This window comes from Candida tropicalis, assembly GCF_000006335.3.
Source record: "Candida tropicalis MYA-3404 genomic scaffold supercont3.5, whole genome shotgun sequence".
NCBI lineage: Eukaryota > Fungi > Ascomycota > Pichiomycetes > Serinales > Debaryomycetaceae > Candida > Candida tropicalis.
The window spans coordinates 459552-474581 of record NW_003020057.1 but is presented as its reverse complement, the minus strand read 5'-3'; the positions used below and the strand labels follow the sequence as shown (position 1 = coordinate 474581).

The 15030-nt window shown below is 32.9% G+C and overlaps 8 protein-coding genes and 1 non-coding gene across 9 annotated transcripts; 2 read left to right on the top strand and 7 right to left on the bottom strand. All coding sequences in view use genetic code 12, as the record gives it.

The window, feature by feature from the left end:
* Positions 1 to 288: 288 nt before the first annotated feature.
* Positions 289 to 2001, bottom strand: GYP1 (Gyp1p; the record flags this gene model as incomplete). Its single annotated transcript, XM_002549583.1, has 1 exon — positions 289 to 2001. The coding sequence occupies one exon, from the start codon at positions 1999 to 2001 to the stop codon at positions 289 to 291; it is 1713 nt and encodes a 570-aa protein (XP_002549629.1).
* Positions 2002 to 2330: 329 nt separating this feature from the next.
* SSZ1 (Ssz1p) lies at positions 2331 to 3953 on the bottom strand (the record flags this gene model as incomplete). The annotated part of the gene is made up of 1 exon (XM_002549582.1): positions 2331 to 3953. The coding sequence occupies one exon, from the start codon at positions 3951 to 3953 to the stop codon at positions 2331 to 2333; it is 1623 nt and encodes a 540-aa protein (XP_002549628.1).
* A 624-nt stretch (positions 3954 to 4577) lies between these two features.
* CTRG_03924 (uncharacterized protein) lies at positions 4578 to 5282 on the top strand (the record flags this gene model as incomplete). Its single annotated transcript, XM_002549581.1, has 1 exon — positions 4578 to 5282. The coding sequence occupies one exon, from the start codon at positions 4578 to 4580 to the stop codon at positions 5280 to 5282; it is 705 nt and encodes a 234-aa protein (XP_002549627.1).
* Positions 5283 to 5363: 81 nt separating this feature from the next.
* Positions 5364 to 8231, bottom strand: CTRG_03923 (ubiquitin-specific protease; the record flags this gene model as incomplete). The annotated part of the gene is made up of 1 exon (XM_002549580.1): positions 5364 to 8231. The coding sequence occupies one exon, from the start codon at positions 8229 to 8231 to the stop codon at positions 5364 to 5366; it is 2868 nt and encodes a 955-aa protein (XP_002549626.1).
* Positions 8232 to 8556: 325 nt separating this feature from the next.
* Positions 8557 to 9849, bottom strand: CTRG_03922 (uncharacterized protein; the record flags this gene model as incomplete). Its single annotated transcript, XM_002549579.1, has 1 exon — positions 8557 to 9849. One exon carries the CDS (start codon positions 9847 to 9849, stop codon positions 8557 to 8559), a length of 1293 nt encoding a protein of 430 aa, XP_002549625.1.
* A 260-nt stretch (positions 9850 to 10109) lies between these two features.
* Positions 10110 to 10182, bottom strand: CTRG_06399. Its single transcript has one exon. It is a non-coding gene; the product is annotated as a tRNA-Gln (tRNA).
* Positions 10183 to 10296: 114 nt separating this feature from the next.
* GOA1 (Goa1p) lies at positions 10297 to 11145 on the top strand (the record flags this gene model as incomplete). The annotated part of the gene is made up of 1 exon (XM_002549578.1): positions 10297 to 11145. One exon carries the CDS (start codon positions 10297 to 10299, stop codon positions 11143 to 11145), a length of 849 nt encoding a protein of 282 aa, XP_002549624.1.
* A 34-nt stretch (positions 11146 to 11179) lies between these two features.
* Positions 11180 to 12265, bottom strand: CTRG_03920 (metalloendopeptidase; the record flags this gene model as incomplete). Its single annotated transcript, XM_002549577.1, has 1 exon — positions 11180 to 12265. The coding sequence occupies one exon, from the start codon at positions 12263 to 12265 to the stop codon at positions 11180 to 11182; it is 1086 nt and encodes a 361-aa protein (XP_002549623.1).
* A 304-nt stretch (positions 12266 to 12569) lies between these two features.
* Positions 12570 to 13445, bottom strand: CTRG_03919 (uncharacterized protein; the record flags this gene model as incomplete). The annotated part of the gene is made up of 1 exon (XM_002549576.1): positions 12570 to 13445. One exon carries the CDS (start codon positions 13443 to 13445, stop codon positions 12570 to 12572), a length of 876 nt encoding a protein of 291 aa, XP_002549622.1.
* Between the last annotated feature and the right edge of the window lie 1585 nt (positions 13446 to 15030).

The window sequence follows — 15030 nt, the reverse complement described above, 5'->3', positions numbered from 1 at the left end:
GCACTAATTAATCAATATAATAAACTCTTTGTGCCCTTTGTTCATTTTGCTCATTAAAATTTTTGACTTCGATTTTTGCAATTTAAATTTTTTTTTTTTTTCTTTTCTTTCCGGTTTGGTTTGTTGTGACAGAGGTCGGCTTTATCTGTATTAATCTTACATATATAACCAATGTCATTTGTTGACTTCTACTACAGAGTCATTGTAACCAATATTAAAAAATTCACAACGACTACGACGACGACATTACTACTTAACTAGCTATTTCTTTATTTTCCTAAATCTATATCATCTCAAATGTGCTGAAGCATTCTTGTATAAACTTTGCCAAATAAAAGCTTCACTCAACATTAGCTCAACATCTTTTTCTGTCCAGCTTTCAGTTGGTGGGTTTTGAAGGAACAATAATATCTCCTGGAAATCCTTCTGTTTTAACTCATTACTAAACTTAATCAAGAAAGCTGCACATACATAGGTATGGAAATTGGAGAATCCTAATGGTGTTTCACTAAGATAAGTATCCCACATTCTTGTGATCAAATTAATTGGCAATTCTCTCATTAATAAACAATTCATCCATCTAAATGAAAATTGCATAAACTCAATGCCTTCTTCATCAAAATGATTCAATAATTCCACATCAATTTTAGATATTAAATTCCTCAAATCTCCAATTTGTCGAATAATACCTGGCTGTTCATGAATATAATTATCTGTTATAGTTTCTAATAATCTGGACAAACACCAATAAGTATCTGCTTCAATTATGGAAGTAACTCTTTGAGAAAGCCATTCTGGTTTAAAATTATCTAAATTGTAACACATCAATTGGGGATCATTCAATAATTTTTCTTCTTCAACATCTTCTTCATCTTCATTAGACATATACCCTGGAATAAACAAATCCTCATCATCTTTTTCTCCTTGTTGTTTTCTTTGCAATTGCCATATATAATTACTCAAAAAGATCTGGAAAAATGGTGTACATAAATCATTTATCCCTTGAACATATCCACTTGCTGGATGTCTAACTGCCCAAAGATATAAAATTTTTCGAAGTGAAACTTGTGTTTCAGAATATCCATATAACTTAATCGTAGGATTTGTTCTCTTTACATCGATTTTAATTTGATGATATAATTGTTTATCACGATTTACATTAGATAATGATACAGTTGAATTATTTTCTGGAGGATCTTCGTGAAATTCTATTGTGACACTTCCTAAGCCATCCATATATTCCTGACGTTTTCTTTTAAGGGTTGACCCTTGTCGAGATTTATTTGTTGGGAGATATCCAAGTAACAATAACCATGATAATGCTCTTAATTCATTTGGAATACCATTCCAAGATAATTTCCTTAAATCTTGTAAATTGATAATATTATCTGAAGTGAGAATCTTTCTAAATTTTGCATATTTACTATTAAGTTGGTTTAATTTATTTACTTCAGCTTTGGCCTGCAAATCTTCATAATCCATTGACTCCTTTGTAGTGATTTGTTCTGGTTGTTGAGAAGATGAAAGTTGAACAGTTAAATCAGGATATAATGAATCCAACATTGGTGCTGGTGGGGGATTCTTTGGTTTTACTGTTACTTCATCTAATCCAGCATCCCAATCATCATCGGAATCTTTATATCTAGTATTAGAATGAGATCTTCTAGGTAGACTTTTAGGAGAATGATGTCTTACCATATTTCCAAGTGATACGGCTCTATTACCTGTAGATGGTCTTGATTGGAAAAATGAACTTGAATTCAAATTAGTTGAACTTGATCCATTGGGTTTAGTATAACTTAAACTTCCATATATATTACTATTGACTTCTTCATATGAATCACGACTACTATTGTTGAGACTTGAAGATGATCCAGTTAATGATAAATTCTTAAGAAATGAAGTCAAGTTCTTTCCTTTTCCTCCTTGTTCTCCAAATATAAACTCATTCAGTGACCCATTATACACTTGTGACATTTCCTGTTTCTTCTTCTTTGCCATATTCTATCTCTATATATGTATATTATCACGATGAGAAGAAGACGATGCTGCAAAGAAAAAGGTGTTGGTTAAAGGATGCTATCGTTTAGACAATTGTTCAACTTTTCTTCGCCAACAAAAAAATAAAAAAAAGAAATAGTCGTGGAAGGGCTTAAAAAAAGAAACCATGCTTGCTGTTTTTGGAAACGATGTGCGGCGTCAAGTTTAATGACAAAATCATAAAAATTTGTGTTGGGTTGGGTAGGGTAGAGTAGGGTTGGAAGTTCTATTTTTTTATGACTTCAAAATGAATATTGATTAATTATTTCTCTATAAAATCCTATTTACGCTTATTGAGAAGTAACTTCACCTTTGACAACAGTAGAACCTTGTTTTAATTCTCTACCAGACAAATGTAAAACACCGTTTTGGGTAATGTTAACAGTGACTTCCAATTTAGCATTTGGTTTCAAGTCTTTCAAAGATAATTCAGCCAATTTATCACCACATTCATAAACAACTTCTCTCTTGATTTCTGGTTCTTCTTCTTCAGAATCTTCGTCTTCAGAGTCTTCAACTGGTTCTGGTTCAATGACGGTTTCTTTGACAGTTCTAGCACCTTCGTATAATTCAACAACAACAGAAGAAGCATCACCGTTAGTGACTTCGATGGATTTCTTGATTGGGTAAGCAGTTTCAGCAACCAAGATTGGTTGGAATTTACCTTCAGCATCTTTAATACCAATGGATTTGGACAAATGTTGAGTGTTGACAACAATTGGTTGTAAAGATTCTTTGATTTCAGATTCATCAAAGGATTCAATCAAGGAAGCTTGTAAAGCAGCACCAAGAGCAACCAATTCAGCTGGGTTCAAAGCTTTAGAATCTAAAGATGGAGCTATTATATTGGTGGTTTCTGGGAATAAGTATGAAATGTTAGAAGCCAATTTAGGAGTGTTTGCAGCACCACCAACCAACAAGACTTCATCAATATCCAAAGCATCTAAACCAGCCTTGGAAATAACTTTTTCAACAAATCCAGTCATTTTAGATAATGGTTCTCTGGCAGCTAATTCATATCTCAATCTGTTAATACTGGTGTGGAAATCGAAACCATCAGCCAAAGATTCAATAGAACAAGTAGAAGTTTGAACATTAGACAAAGTCTTTTTAACAACAATAGATTCAGCCTTCAATTTAGCCAATGATCTAGCATTAGTTCTTGGGTTAGCTTTAGTTTTCTTTTCAAATTCTTTAGCGAAGAATTCAGACAAAGAAGCATCCAAGTTATCACCACCCAAACCGTATTCATGAGCAGTAGCCAAGATGGTCAAAACACCACCTCTAACAGCAATAACGGCACCATCAGTTCTAATACCACCGAAATCAGCAACAACATAAAGTTTATCTTGAGTTAATCTGTCTTCTTCAGCAGATAAATGAGCAATCAAAGCAGCAGATGGTTCATTAATCAATTGTAAAACTTTCAAACCAGCATCTTCAGCAATCTTGGAAATTTCAGTTCTTTGATGTTCAGTAAAATCAGTTGGAACAGTTAAAACAACACCTTCGATATCTTTACCAATAAAATCTTCAGCAGCTAATTTCAATTGTTTGAAATGTCTTTTGGCAACTTCATGTACAGTCAAAATTTCAGTTTTACCATCATTAGTGATTTCATAACTGATTTCACCGTTAATTTCTTTTGGTTTAGCACCAGTGGTGTTATTTGGGTTGATTTCACTGAATTTCTTACCAATGTAATCTCTGAAATTAACAATGGTGTTATCTGGATTTCTTATTAATCTTGCTTCAGCTTGAGATCCATGGTACTCATCTTCACCAATGTATGACAAAGCTGATGGAATAGAACGATCACCATCTGGGTTGGCAATAACGTCAACTTTACCGTCAGCACCGGCAACGGCAATTGAGGAGGATGTGTTACCAAAAGTAATACCTATAACAGACATGGTTTTATAAATGAAAGGTGGTTGTAAATAAGTAAAGTTCAAGTATTAGATTGATTGATATTGGAAAATTTTTCTTTTTTTTTTTTTTTTTTTTTCCTTCGTTCTTTCATTCTGTTGCTTGATGAGTGTAGAAATTGCGACATGTATAAAATGTCGTCTAATGTCGTGACATACGGTAATCGATATATTGCAGCAATGAAACAGAAGTAGAAGTTATAAGTTTGACTTGAATTCATATCGAGTGGTTTATGTATTCAAATCAGACTTTGATTAAGATATGATATTTTTTGTTGAATTTCGTTACCAGATTTATGTAAAATGTTATAGTTGATTGATGATTTTGCAGTTTGGTAAATGACTACAGAGAAAGTAAGTATTTAACAGCCAAGATAAGAAATATAGTATCTGAACCATTAATTCAATATTTAAACAGAACGACAGCTTTAATTTGACTCAAATATGACAGTTATGTCATTTGTCATGCTAAACCATAGTCAAGTACGTGCACCAACCAATACTAATTAAGGTGCACCATCAGCTCAAAAGAAAAATATCACCAAAAAACTTTCTAATCTTACAATAAATCAAACACCTATACAACGAAAATATAATCCAGGACTCAAGATGGCAAAAGCAGAATTAGGAACGGCGAAATATCAATCAAAGAAATTAAAAGCATCAGGATTACAAAAACTTAAATTTTATTGTCAACTTTGTCAAAAACAATGTCGAGATTCAAATGGTTTTAAAAATCATCTTTCTTCACCTTCTCATCAAGGTAAAATTTCACAAATTCAATTGCTGGGAGAATCAAATAAATTAATTGATAATTATTCAGATCAATTTATTATTGATTTTCTTCGATTATTAAAATTAAATCATGGTACAAAATTTATAAATGCAAATAAATTTTATCAAGAATATATTAGAGATAAAGATCATGTTCATATGAATTCAACAAGATGGAGAACTTTAACTTCATTTGTTAAATATTTGGGTAAAAATGGTAAAGTTAAAGTTAAAACAAATATTGATGATGATGACGATAATGATGTTGATGACGAAGGGTTTAATTTAGAGATTAGATTTATCGATCCACAAGAAACACTAAAATCATTACTGGAAAACAAAACTTATGATGATGGTCAAGAAGAAGAAGAAAAACTATTACTAAGGCAAATCAAAAAGGGCAAGAAATTAGAAGAACAAGAAACTACTAATGATCAACCTATTAAACCACCTAGTGTTTCTGGACCTATAAAACTTAGTCTAAAGAAGAAAGCACCAGCTAAAAAGAAGTTGCAAAATGCATTTGATTCAGAGGAGTAGTAGTAGTAGTAGTAGTATAATTTTAAGAAAAATATAAGTTATATTTTGATTCTATAAAGTACTGTAGATTTGTATTTCTTTTTAAATATCTATTCTCTCATAACATAAAACGTAAGCATCTGATGAAACCACTTCATCATATGGAGGACTTAAATGACCATTTGCTACATTGGATTTGACGTTGTCATCATCAAAGAAACACCAGAATGGTTGTTTTAAATTGTCCAAATTTTTTAACTTTTCATTAATATTTGATTTATTCACCAATGCAGTATAATGTCCACTCTTTAAACTACCAACATGATTAATCATACCTGATAATTTGTATACTATCTCGTGTCCATGATTATTGAACTTTAATACTAATGGGTATCTAATCTGCATGTCCAATTTGTCAGTGAAATTAAATAACCCTAATTGAAGAATCAAAATACTTGGCAATTTGACAAAATTGACACTCTTTGTAGAAATTGCATTCTCGTTATTTTTCAGATTCTTTTGATTTTGATGCTGTTTCTTTTTCCCTCCAAGTTTGAAAAGTCCACTTCTTTTGTTTTCAAAAACAGGATGATTATCTAAAGTTGGCACTTCTCCATTACACTTCGGACAATGCCATGCGTTTTCTCCTGATAAAACTTCGTCCTGAATAAAATACCTTAAACAGTCACTTAAATTAACCTCCTTGGTGCTACTAGCTGGAATAGGTAATGATAAAATAGTAAACTGTGAATAACTAATAGATTCATATCCACATTTGTTACATTTTAACTTGTTTTGTAAATGTCCTTGGAATAAGTCTGTGATTGGGGAGGTACCTTCGTGTTCATGTAAAGACTTGCACCAATCTAAATATTTATCTTTGGTATCAAGTGAGAGTTTAATCTTCCATTTGCGAAGAGCTTCCTCAGGATTATAATTTTCCGGCAGTTTATCAGCCATTTCATCATGAAGTCTGTCCAACAAAAATAATAAAAACTCTTGTGCATCTTGTTGTTCATATGGGATATTGAAATCTGGCTTTAACATTGTTGTCACACGAATGAATTTCGTAGGAGAAACAGAAACACCTCCATTGTTTTGAAATGTCTTTAAAAGTCCCGCAGTAGCATCACTCAATAATACTGAATCCTTAGAGTGGCTATTTGCCTTGGCTACCATCTTGAGATATTTTAACGCTTTAACATGCTTTTGATACCCACGATTGAAAATCGACTTAAATTCATATACACCAAACAATAATTGAATTGTTGAGTTGATATAACAAGACGATCCAAAGTTTCTCAACCCACAAACAGAAAACTCTTTAAGTAAATTCTGTTTCTTATTTCTCAGTGAGTCCAGTTGGTGCACAACATGTGATGGAATATGCGAATAAGCACTATTTTGTTGAACAAGTGATCCCAGTGGTGCTCCATTATTGTTGCCATGGTAATGCATTGGCTGTTGCATCAGTGATGGATGTGCTATTGCTTGTTGTTGAGGCGGTAATACTTGGCTCTGCTGATAAGGGAAAGGTTGAATGTAATGTGGAGCTTGTTGAGGATATGAAGGTTGGAATTGGTGTGGGATCTGATTCAGTGGTAGTATGTATTGTTGCTGTTGAAGAGGAGGTTGCTGTTGTTGATAATGATTATGGGTTGGTAAGTATTGTTGTTGCTGTTGCTGTGGATATAAATGAGGTGTATGGACATTACTACCATGAATTTTTGCTGTCGTATAGTCAGTTGGACGCAAGTAACCATCTGGTACTTCTCGCTTTGGTCTACCATAGGATTTTGGTTTAAAATATTTACTTTCCTCTTTTGGTACAGGGACTGCGACTGGGATCGAAACAGGATTATACAACAGCATGGATGCAGGACTTGGTGATAATGTTGGTGGAGAACCTTGAGGAGAACCTGGAGGTGAGGCTGTGCCTTCTTGAAGTGGATATGGACTGGTATTTGTGTCTAATACAGAAGGGGCGGTGGGGTATTCCTTGGTCGGATATTTGTGAGGCGGTGGAATTGGTGGTGGAGATGACGCAAGAAGTTTCAACAGTGGCAGTGGCAGTGATGGTGACAGTTGCAGTAAACGCAATGGCGACAAGTGTGTTGGACTCTCATCAGGAAGTCGTGGGAAATCATTCTGTGGAGGGGAAGGAGGTACCTGAGTAGGAATTGGTGGTCTGGTATGATGTGATGATTGATGTGTTTTTGAACTTGTTTTGTATGTATTGTATGAGTTAACTGATGGATATCGTACTTTAAAGTCTTCTTCGTATTGCAAATCAGGAGTCTTGTATGTTTCAATGAATGAAAATGATGATGCTGTTGAAGATGGCGATGAAGGTGGAGATGGGGTTGATGATTCGTTATCGGGAAGTGTTGAACCATTTCTATCTTTGTCTTTCAAATACGAAATATATTCGTTTAACCATTTGAATAATTCATTTATGTCAAAACTTAGTATATTGTTTTTGACAAGATAATCTTTCATGTAATTCCTTAAATCAGTTGCAAATACAGAATAATTTCCATTTGAAAAATACACATCGGTATTGTAAAATGCATAAATGTTCAAGTAAATAATAAAATCGGTTTCATTAGTGGCAATAAATTCATCAAATCCATTAAAGTGATGCATAATAAATCCATTGATCAAATAATTGAAAACAAGATATCCACGAATATATGATTTGATTCCCTTTTGATGTGATCCAGATTGTGTCTGTGTATTTGAATTTTCATATTGCAATTCGCAATAATCCATTAGTTGAAATAAAGACTTTTGACGAATCTCTGAATCAGATTGAAGACTGTGGTATTCATAATTGATCAATCGGAAATAATAACTTTTCTTGTCTTCTTCAGTTATTAATGGTTTTATCGGCTGTGTGTGAATTTTTTCATGATAATCATGTAGTACATTACTTCTACTATGAAGTGTAGAATCTAGTGACTCTGACATGTTCAATATTCTAATATATGTGTTCTATAGTCTAATAGTTGTTTGAATAAAAAACAAAAAACAAATATGAAAAAAAAAAAAAAAAACAAGATACTGGGAAAAGAGAAATATATTGCCAGTGAACAACAAACAAACATACTAAGAATAATGCGGATTTAATCACTCACGCTTTACTCTCTGTCATACACACACGCTGACATCATTCTTACCAAACTTATTTATTTATTTATTTTTTTTTTCTTTTCTTACTTTCTGTTTTGTATGCAAAGTCGTGCGTAAGGGGATGATCTAACACGTGATTTCAGGTACAAACCATTACATTAATCTAAACACATTTACTACTCATTACGTAATCAGCTACAATTGGTCTATGGTCACTAATGTATCTACCATTAAACTTTGAATGTAACATACCATATTGGTATAACCTTAAGTCAATATTGTCAAACACCAGATTTCCACTACACTCGGTCTCTTTATCAATGGACTGGGCGTATTTGGGAGCAAAAATGTAATCAATATTTTGACCGCCTTCTTTTAAAACTTGTCCTTGGAATCCAGTGACAGAACTCCATGAATGACCATATCTATTGTATGGAGTGACCAATTCTACCGAACTAACCAATTCACTAGTTAATTTTTTATGTGGTTTCAGGTTTGGTTCCAAATTAAGATCACCACAGAAGAAACTTGGCCATTGGTTTATTTCTTTCATCTTGTCCAAGATTAACTCCGTTGATCCAAGTTGAGCTTCTACTCCAATATGATCAAAATGTGAATTGAATACATTTAGATAGGTATTAGTTTCCTTATGTTTTAAAGTCACAAATGATGCAATTCTAACATATACCGCATCCCATCCTTGTACTGATGTTCTTGGATCCTTTTCATTTAACCATATAGTATCACTATAAACCAATCCCCATTCTTTTGCTTTCCAAAGAATCGGAACAAATTCTCCAACTTCATCACCATCGATTCTTCCACGACCATAATATTCCCATTTTCCTGGTTCATGACGATTAAGTTCATTCATTATATCTAACATTTGATATTTATAAACTTCTTGTAATGTAATTATGGAGTTTTGTACTAATGTATTGAATCTCATTGATGCAGCAAGGGGAACTAATCTAGCTGTCCATTCTTGTTCTCCTGGCAGTAATTCATGATTCCCACCATTTTTAATGTTATGTGAATATATTCTAAAATTCAATGGTTTAATATTTTTAAAATCTGTAGGAATATGTGGGATTGGTGGTTGTTCAATGGTAACAGGTTCAAATTCACCAAAAACAGGTACACCCAACTTCGATTTAGTAGTTTCTTCTATTTGTTCAACAGATGCTTCTACTTCATCGGGGGACATCTGTTTAGTACCTCCTATGTATTTATCAAATAAACTTTCTTCCTTTTCTGGTGCCTTGGTCAGAGGGTTCATTTCTTGTTGTGAATCTCCTTCATAATCATCTTCGTCGTCGCCGTCATCATCATCATCTAGATTCATAAATGAATAATACTTCTTATAGTATAGACTAATATTTGAAAGAATCAAAAGACATAATATAGCAATTGTTAATATTACTAGAATCTGTCTTGTACGTGATGTTCGTATCATGATTATTATGTTGTTTGGCAGAAGAAAAGTAGAAAATGCGTTTCGGAATAAAGTTTTCTTGATAAAAAAAAAATTATTACCTTCAACGCAGACCAAGTTTAATTCTCCATTCAAAAAAAATAGAAAACCCACTTGCAGAATACAGAATTAACCATCTTATCTTGAACGATATGGTCTATTCCAACTTTATATTATGTAGTGAGTAGTTTAGAGTGGCACACAAGTAAATTAAAAAATATAATACTGTGGGTAAAAAAGAAAGGTCCTATCCGGATTCGAACCGAAGTTGCAAGGATCAAAACCTTGTGTACTAACCAACTATACTATAGGACCTGTTGCTTGGAATTTGTGATGTCTTCACATACCCATGTCTGTTGCCTCTACAAGTAAGCCAATTTTTTTTGAGTTTAAAAGAAAATTCTGCAGTATGAAAAATTTCACAACTTTATGATTTGTTCATCAACAATGCTACGATCACTTGTATTTAAAAGAACACTTTTTAAACAGTATACAAACACACCAAGATCATCCTATATTGTTAATAAAACATATCCACAATTAATCTGGAATAATCTTATCCCACAACCATTAAAAATCACCACTGTTATAGGTGCTGGTATTTTGACTTTCATAAATTATCATCCTAAATATTATGTTACCATTGGTCCACCATTGGGTCTTTTAGGATATTTTGGATATGTTAAATATAGAAAATATCAATATGATCAAGCTGTGAAAAGATTGGGTATAACTAAATGGGAAAAATCCGAGATGATTAGAATTGCTAAATACGATGAATCATCTATTGAAAATGTATTAGTTGGAATAGATAATCTGTATGATTCTATTAGAAGACAAACTATTCAATTAGTTGAACAACGTATAATTGAATATATTTTCCAAAATGGTTCAAACGGAGATAATATTGATAATGAAATATTGTCCAAAGGTTTTGTACTGGAAAATGATCAGTTTAATATAAATATTCCCGAACAAGAAATTGAAAGTTGGATAACTACAAATGTTAAACTTGAAGGATCAGATGAATTACTGAGGTTTATTAAGTTTAGTGTACCTTATTATGATTCAAAGACCGTGGAAACTAGAAAAAGATTAGGTGTTGTACTGGTGTATTTATTGGAAATACCCTCGGAGAATGTTGACAAGACTGATTTCACTGATTATAAAATAGGTATTGAAATTACACCATTATCTTGGTTTAGACCAAAATCTGTATATATAAGTGAAATTCCGGGGACAACTGAGATAATGAAAAGTGATATATATAATAAATAGGTTAAGAATAATATATTCTTGTACATAGATAAATCTAGAAACGTTTAAAATAACTTTGATTGAAATTATGGAATTTCCCATATTCATAACATCCAGATGATTCTCTAATTTGTAACAAGCGAGGCATCCATTTTTGAATATCAGCAATTCTTTTACTTGTAGCAGGATGTGTAGAAAAAAATTCCCAAGTTTGGATTGATTCCATTCCAGCAACAGTTCTACCAGTTAATCTCTTTTCAGCTTGACTCATTCTTTGCCAGAAATTGATGGCTTGTTCAGGATGGAAACAAGCTTTCGCTAATAATTCACAACCAATATGATCAGCTTCGGATTCCATTTCTCTTGATGCTGGCATAGTCAATACCCCATTAATTAATAAATCATTAAACCATGAAATACCTGTTATACTATATAATATAGTTGACAAGACCAAGTATATAGGTTGTTTCAGTAATTGTTCACTTGAATGTTGAGCTAATTGATGAGATAATTCATGCGCTAAGACTGTAGCCAACCCATCATCATTTTCACAAATTGGTAAAATTGAACTAAAGATGAAGATTTTCCCATTTGGTAGGATAAATGCATTTGGTGGCAAGTTATTATTCTGAATGATATTAATTTCCCAATTCAAACTTTTCAAATGCTTTAAAAATCTTTGGCTTATATCATCATTGATATTATCCGTCAAAGCAACACTTAATAACTTATTCATGATGTTGGATACACGAGTATATAATGGATTTGAATGAGGCAATATCATCAGTTTGTATTGGTTGTAAATTTGATAGTATGAATAATCTCCAATTTTGTTTTCTAACCAGTATGGAACCCAGATGAATCGACGACGACCAGTGAAGGGAGCTGCATGTAGGTTATAAATATAGAATCCCAATAAGCCTCCTCCAACGTATAAAGTTTTCCTACTGGTTAAAATATGAGCATACGAAGTAGTGAACGATGAGGTGGTATTGTCAAACCTCTTGTAAGTTGCATAGGTTCTTTTCAACCAAGGACGGAAGAATAATCTAGTTCTGAACATTAGTTGGTGTGAGATGCTAATTGATGATGGATAACTTGGAGGATTGATTTTAGTTTTTGATGGAGTTGAGTTGATCATTTGCGTGCGTGCGTGCGTGCGCGCACGTAGACAGGCAAACTCAGTTGTATATATGGTGGTCGATTTTTCTAGATTCTTATTGCAACTAAAATACAAGCATTAATATTAAAAAATAATAATAATAATAATAAACTACAGAATTAAATATGTATATATCTAAAAAGACGATCCTTTTGTTCTATACTATACAAGGTTACCCAGCCCATGCAAAAAATAATAGGTATAACAGCTTCTATCTCAGCAATGCATCTAATTTATGTGTGATTTGTCCCCCATTGGTTATGACAATCTCTCAGCGGACAAATTAGTGTGCTATATTATGCTTATCGTTAAATGGAGTTGTGCTCGTACTACTTTCTGTAGCATCGGCTTCTGATGATTCTTCATGTTGCTCGAGTGGTGTTTGTTTTTCTTTTGGTTGTACCTGGGTTACTTCAACTTTTGGTGCTTCATATACAAAATGATCATTTATAGCATGAGTTTCTCCAACCAAGTAATTGTTGATCAAATCGCTACTCGAATTATTATAAGAATTACCATTAGTTGGACTACCAATTACTTGTCTTGGTTTGACGGAATATTTGGCGGTTGCGGCTCTGCTAGGTAGTTTTTCAAAAAATGCTGGGTTGTTTAATTGCTTTGCTAATGTGTCTAAATCATTTGATGATGAATGCTTATGGTAATTGACCAATGACGTTGTGCTACCAGCAGCTGTGTTAATATTCGAGTCGCTGATATCAGCCGTAGAACCAGGTTCTGATGGTGTTGGATGTTGGTTTGTAGTAAGTAACACAGGGATAAATGTCTCGTAGAAATCATAACTTGATTGTGGTTTAGTTATTGCCGGACGTTCATAAGGGTTTTGTAGGCATCTACTTATGGTTGAAGTGGAATGTTGTTGTCCATCATTACTACCACTTGTTTCAGAAGAGTCTCCTGCTAGTCTTTCATGTTCCTTTGTCTGGATAAAGTCATTCTTTTCCTTATGCATGTGTAATTCTTCTTGGAACTGACTGAAAGAATGATCATCTTGTAAACCGATATCAAACTCGTTATCTCGCAAGTCTTCCTTCTTTTGCTTGTTCTGATTTCTATACCAAAACAACGCTACTACCACCAAGACGATAAAGGATGGTATACCGACAGCTAACCCTACTGCCAAAGATTGAGAATCTGCCATGATAATGATAACTTAGTAGGATCTAACGTTGTGAATATATTCTTTAATAGTTGGTACTAGTAAATAATAGTAAACACTTTGATGTGGGTTTGAAAGTGGAAAAGAAAAAGAATAAAAAAAAATCAGGAAAAATCGACACAGCCAAGAAATGTAAAGATTATTTTTCCTTCCGGATGAGAAAGTTTTTTTTTTATTTTTTGCTGTGGTAGGTTTAAAAATAAACGCTTTTTCGTTATTCAATATAATCTTATCCAAGGGGTTTCTGTCTTGGTAGATAATAATATAATAATAATAATAATAGTTCCTCCTGTGAAAATAGTATATATACTCTAACGAGGATTCAGATTTGTATTAGCGAGTGACTTTAATAAAAGAACTTTTATCAAGAAAAAGATAGTTGTATCAAACAGAAATAAAGAAGAAGAAAAAGAAGAAGAAGAAGAAGTGGAAAAGATTTAAAATCAAAGATTCGAAGTTCTTTTTTCTAGATGTAAGATTTGATTGATTGCTTTCTTCTTCGGATCTAATTTAATGAACAGAATATAAAAGATAAAACAAAAAAAGGAAGCAAAAATCAAAGTAGCATCGTCAACTTATTCTCTGTTTCTTGACTTGCATGAACAATATTTAAAGCACTCCCTTCGGTTACAATGAGAATATGAATTAAAGAATGTTTGGCGAAATTAAGTGTTCAGGCACCAACAAAACAAATTGTGAAGCTAATGTTGCTGTGCAATTTCACCCAATAAGAATAAATCACAAACAAATCAGAAAAAGGTCTCGACCTGTGAATGGAACTGGAGTGCACCATTAAGGCGAGTAATTACGCCCACAGACGACTCCTCATTAGCACCACAAGCTGACGCCATCACGTCGTGGTTACTCAAAACCATTTGCTCCCATCCACTACGATTTTGTGTTATCGACCAAAACACACGACTAAGGTTTATTTGACAAAAAAGAAACGAAAAAGAAAAAAAAAAAATTCTATTTTTGGCAAAGTAATGAAACGAGTTTATGGAAGAAGAATGTTGAAATGCCTATAATAAATTGAATTTCATATCGTTATTTTGCAAGCCACTTTTTACTTTTCGTTAGTTGTGTCGGTAGAACATATGAATATTTCACCATCTATTATGGTTGATACACGAAGTCATATACCCTTTTTTTTCCTATGTTCTATTTCTTCTTCTTCTTCTTCTTCTTCTTCCGCGACAACCGGTAGATTGACCTAGTGGGAATTAAGCCACGTAGCCTACTTTCTTTCCTCCCTTTGCTATTGTATATTTGGCACGGAATGTTTACATTGATGTCAGTTGATATGCAATTTCTTTGTGCAAAATACGTTTTCTTTTTTAATTGTTTCACCTGGCAAAAAAAATAAAGTATGTATTTCATTTGTGTTCTTTTATTGTTCAACAAAATCTTGCCCCTTTTTTTTATTACTTGTTCCTTTTTTGATTTTGTGTAATATATCAATGATCCCCCCATAATTAAGCACCCAAGCAAAAAATCAACAAGCCAGTATCATTGACCTCAAATAAATCTGGCTTGTTTGACATGTAATTACTATAAAAATGTTCAC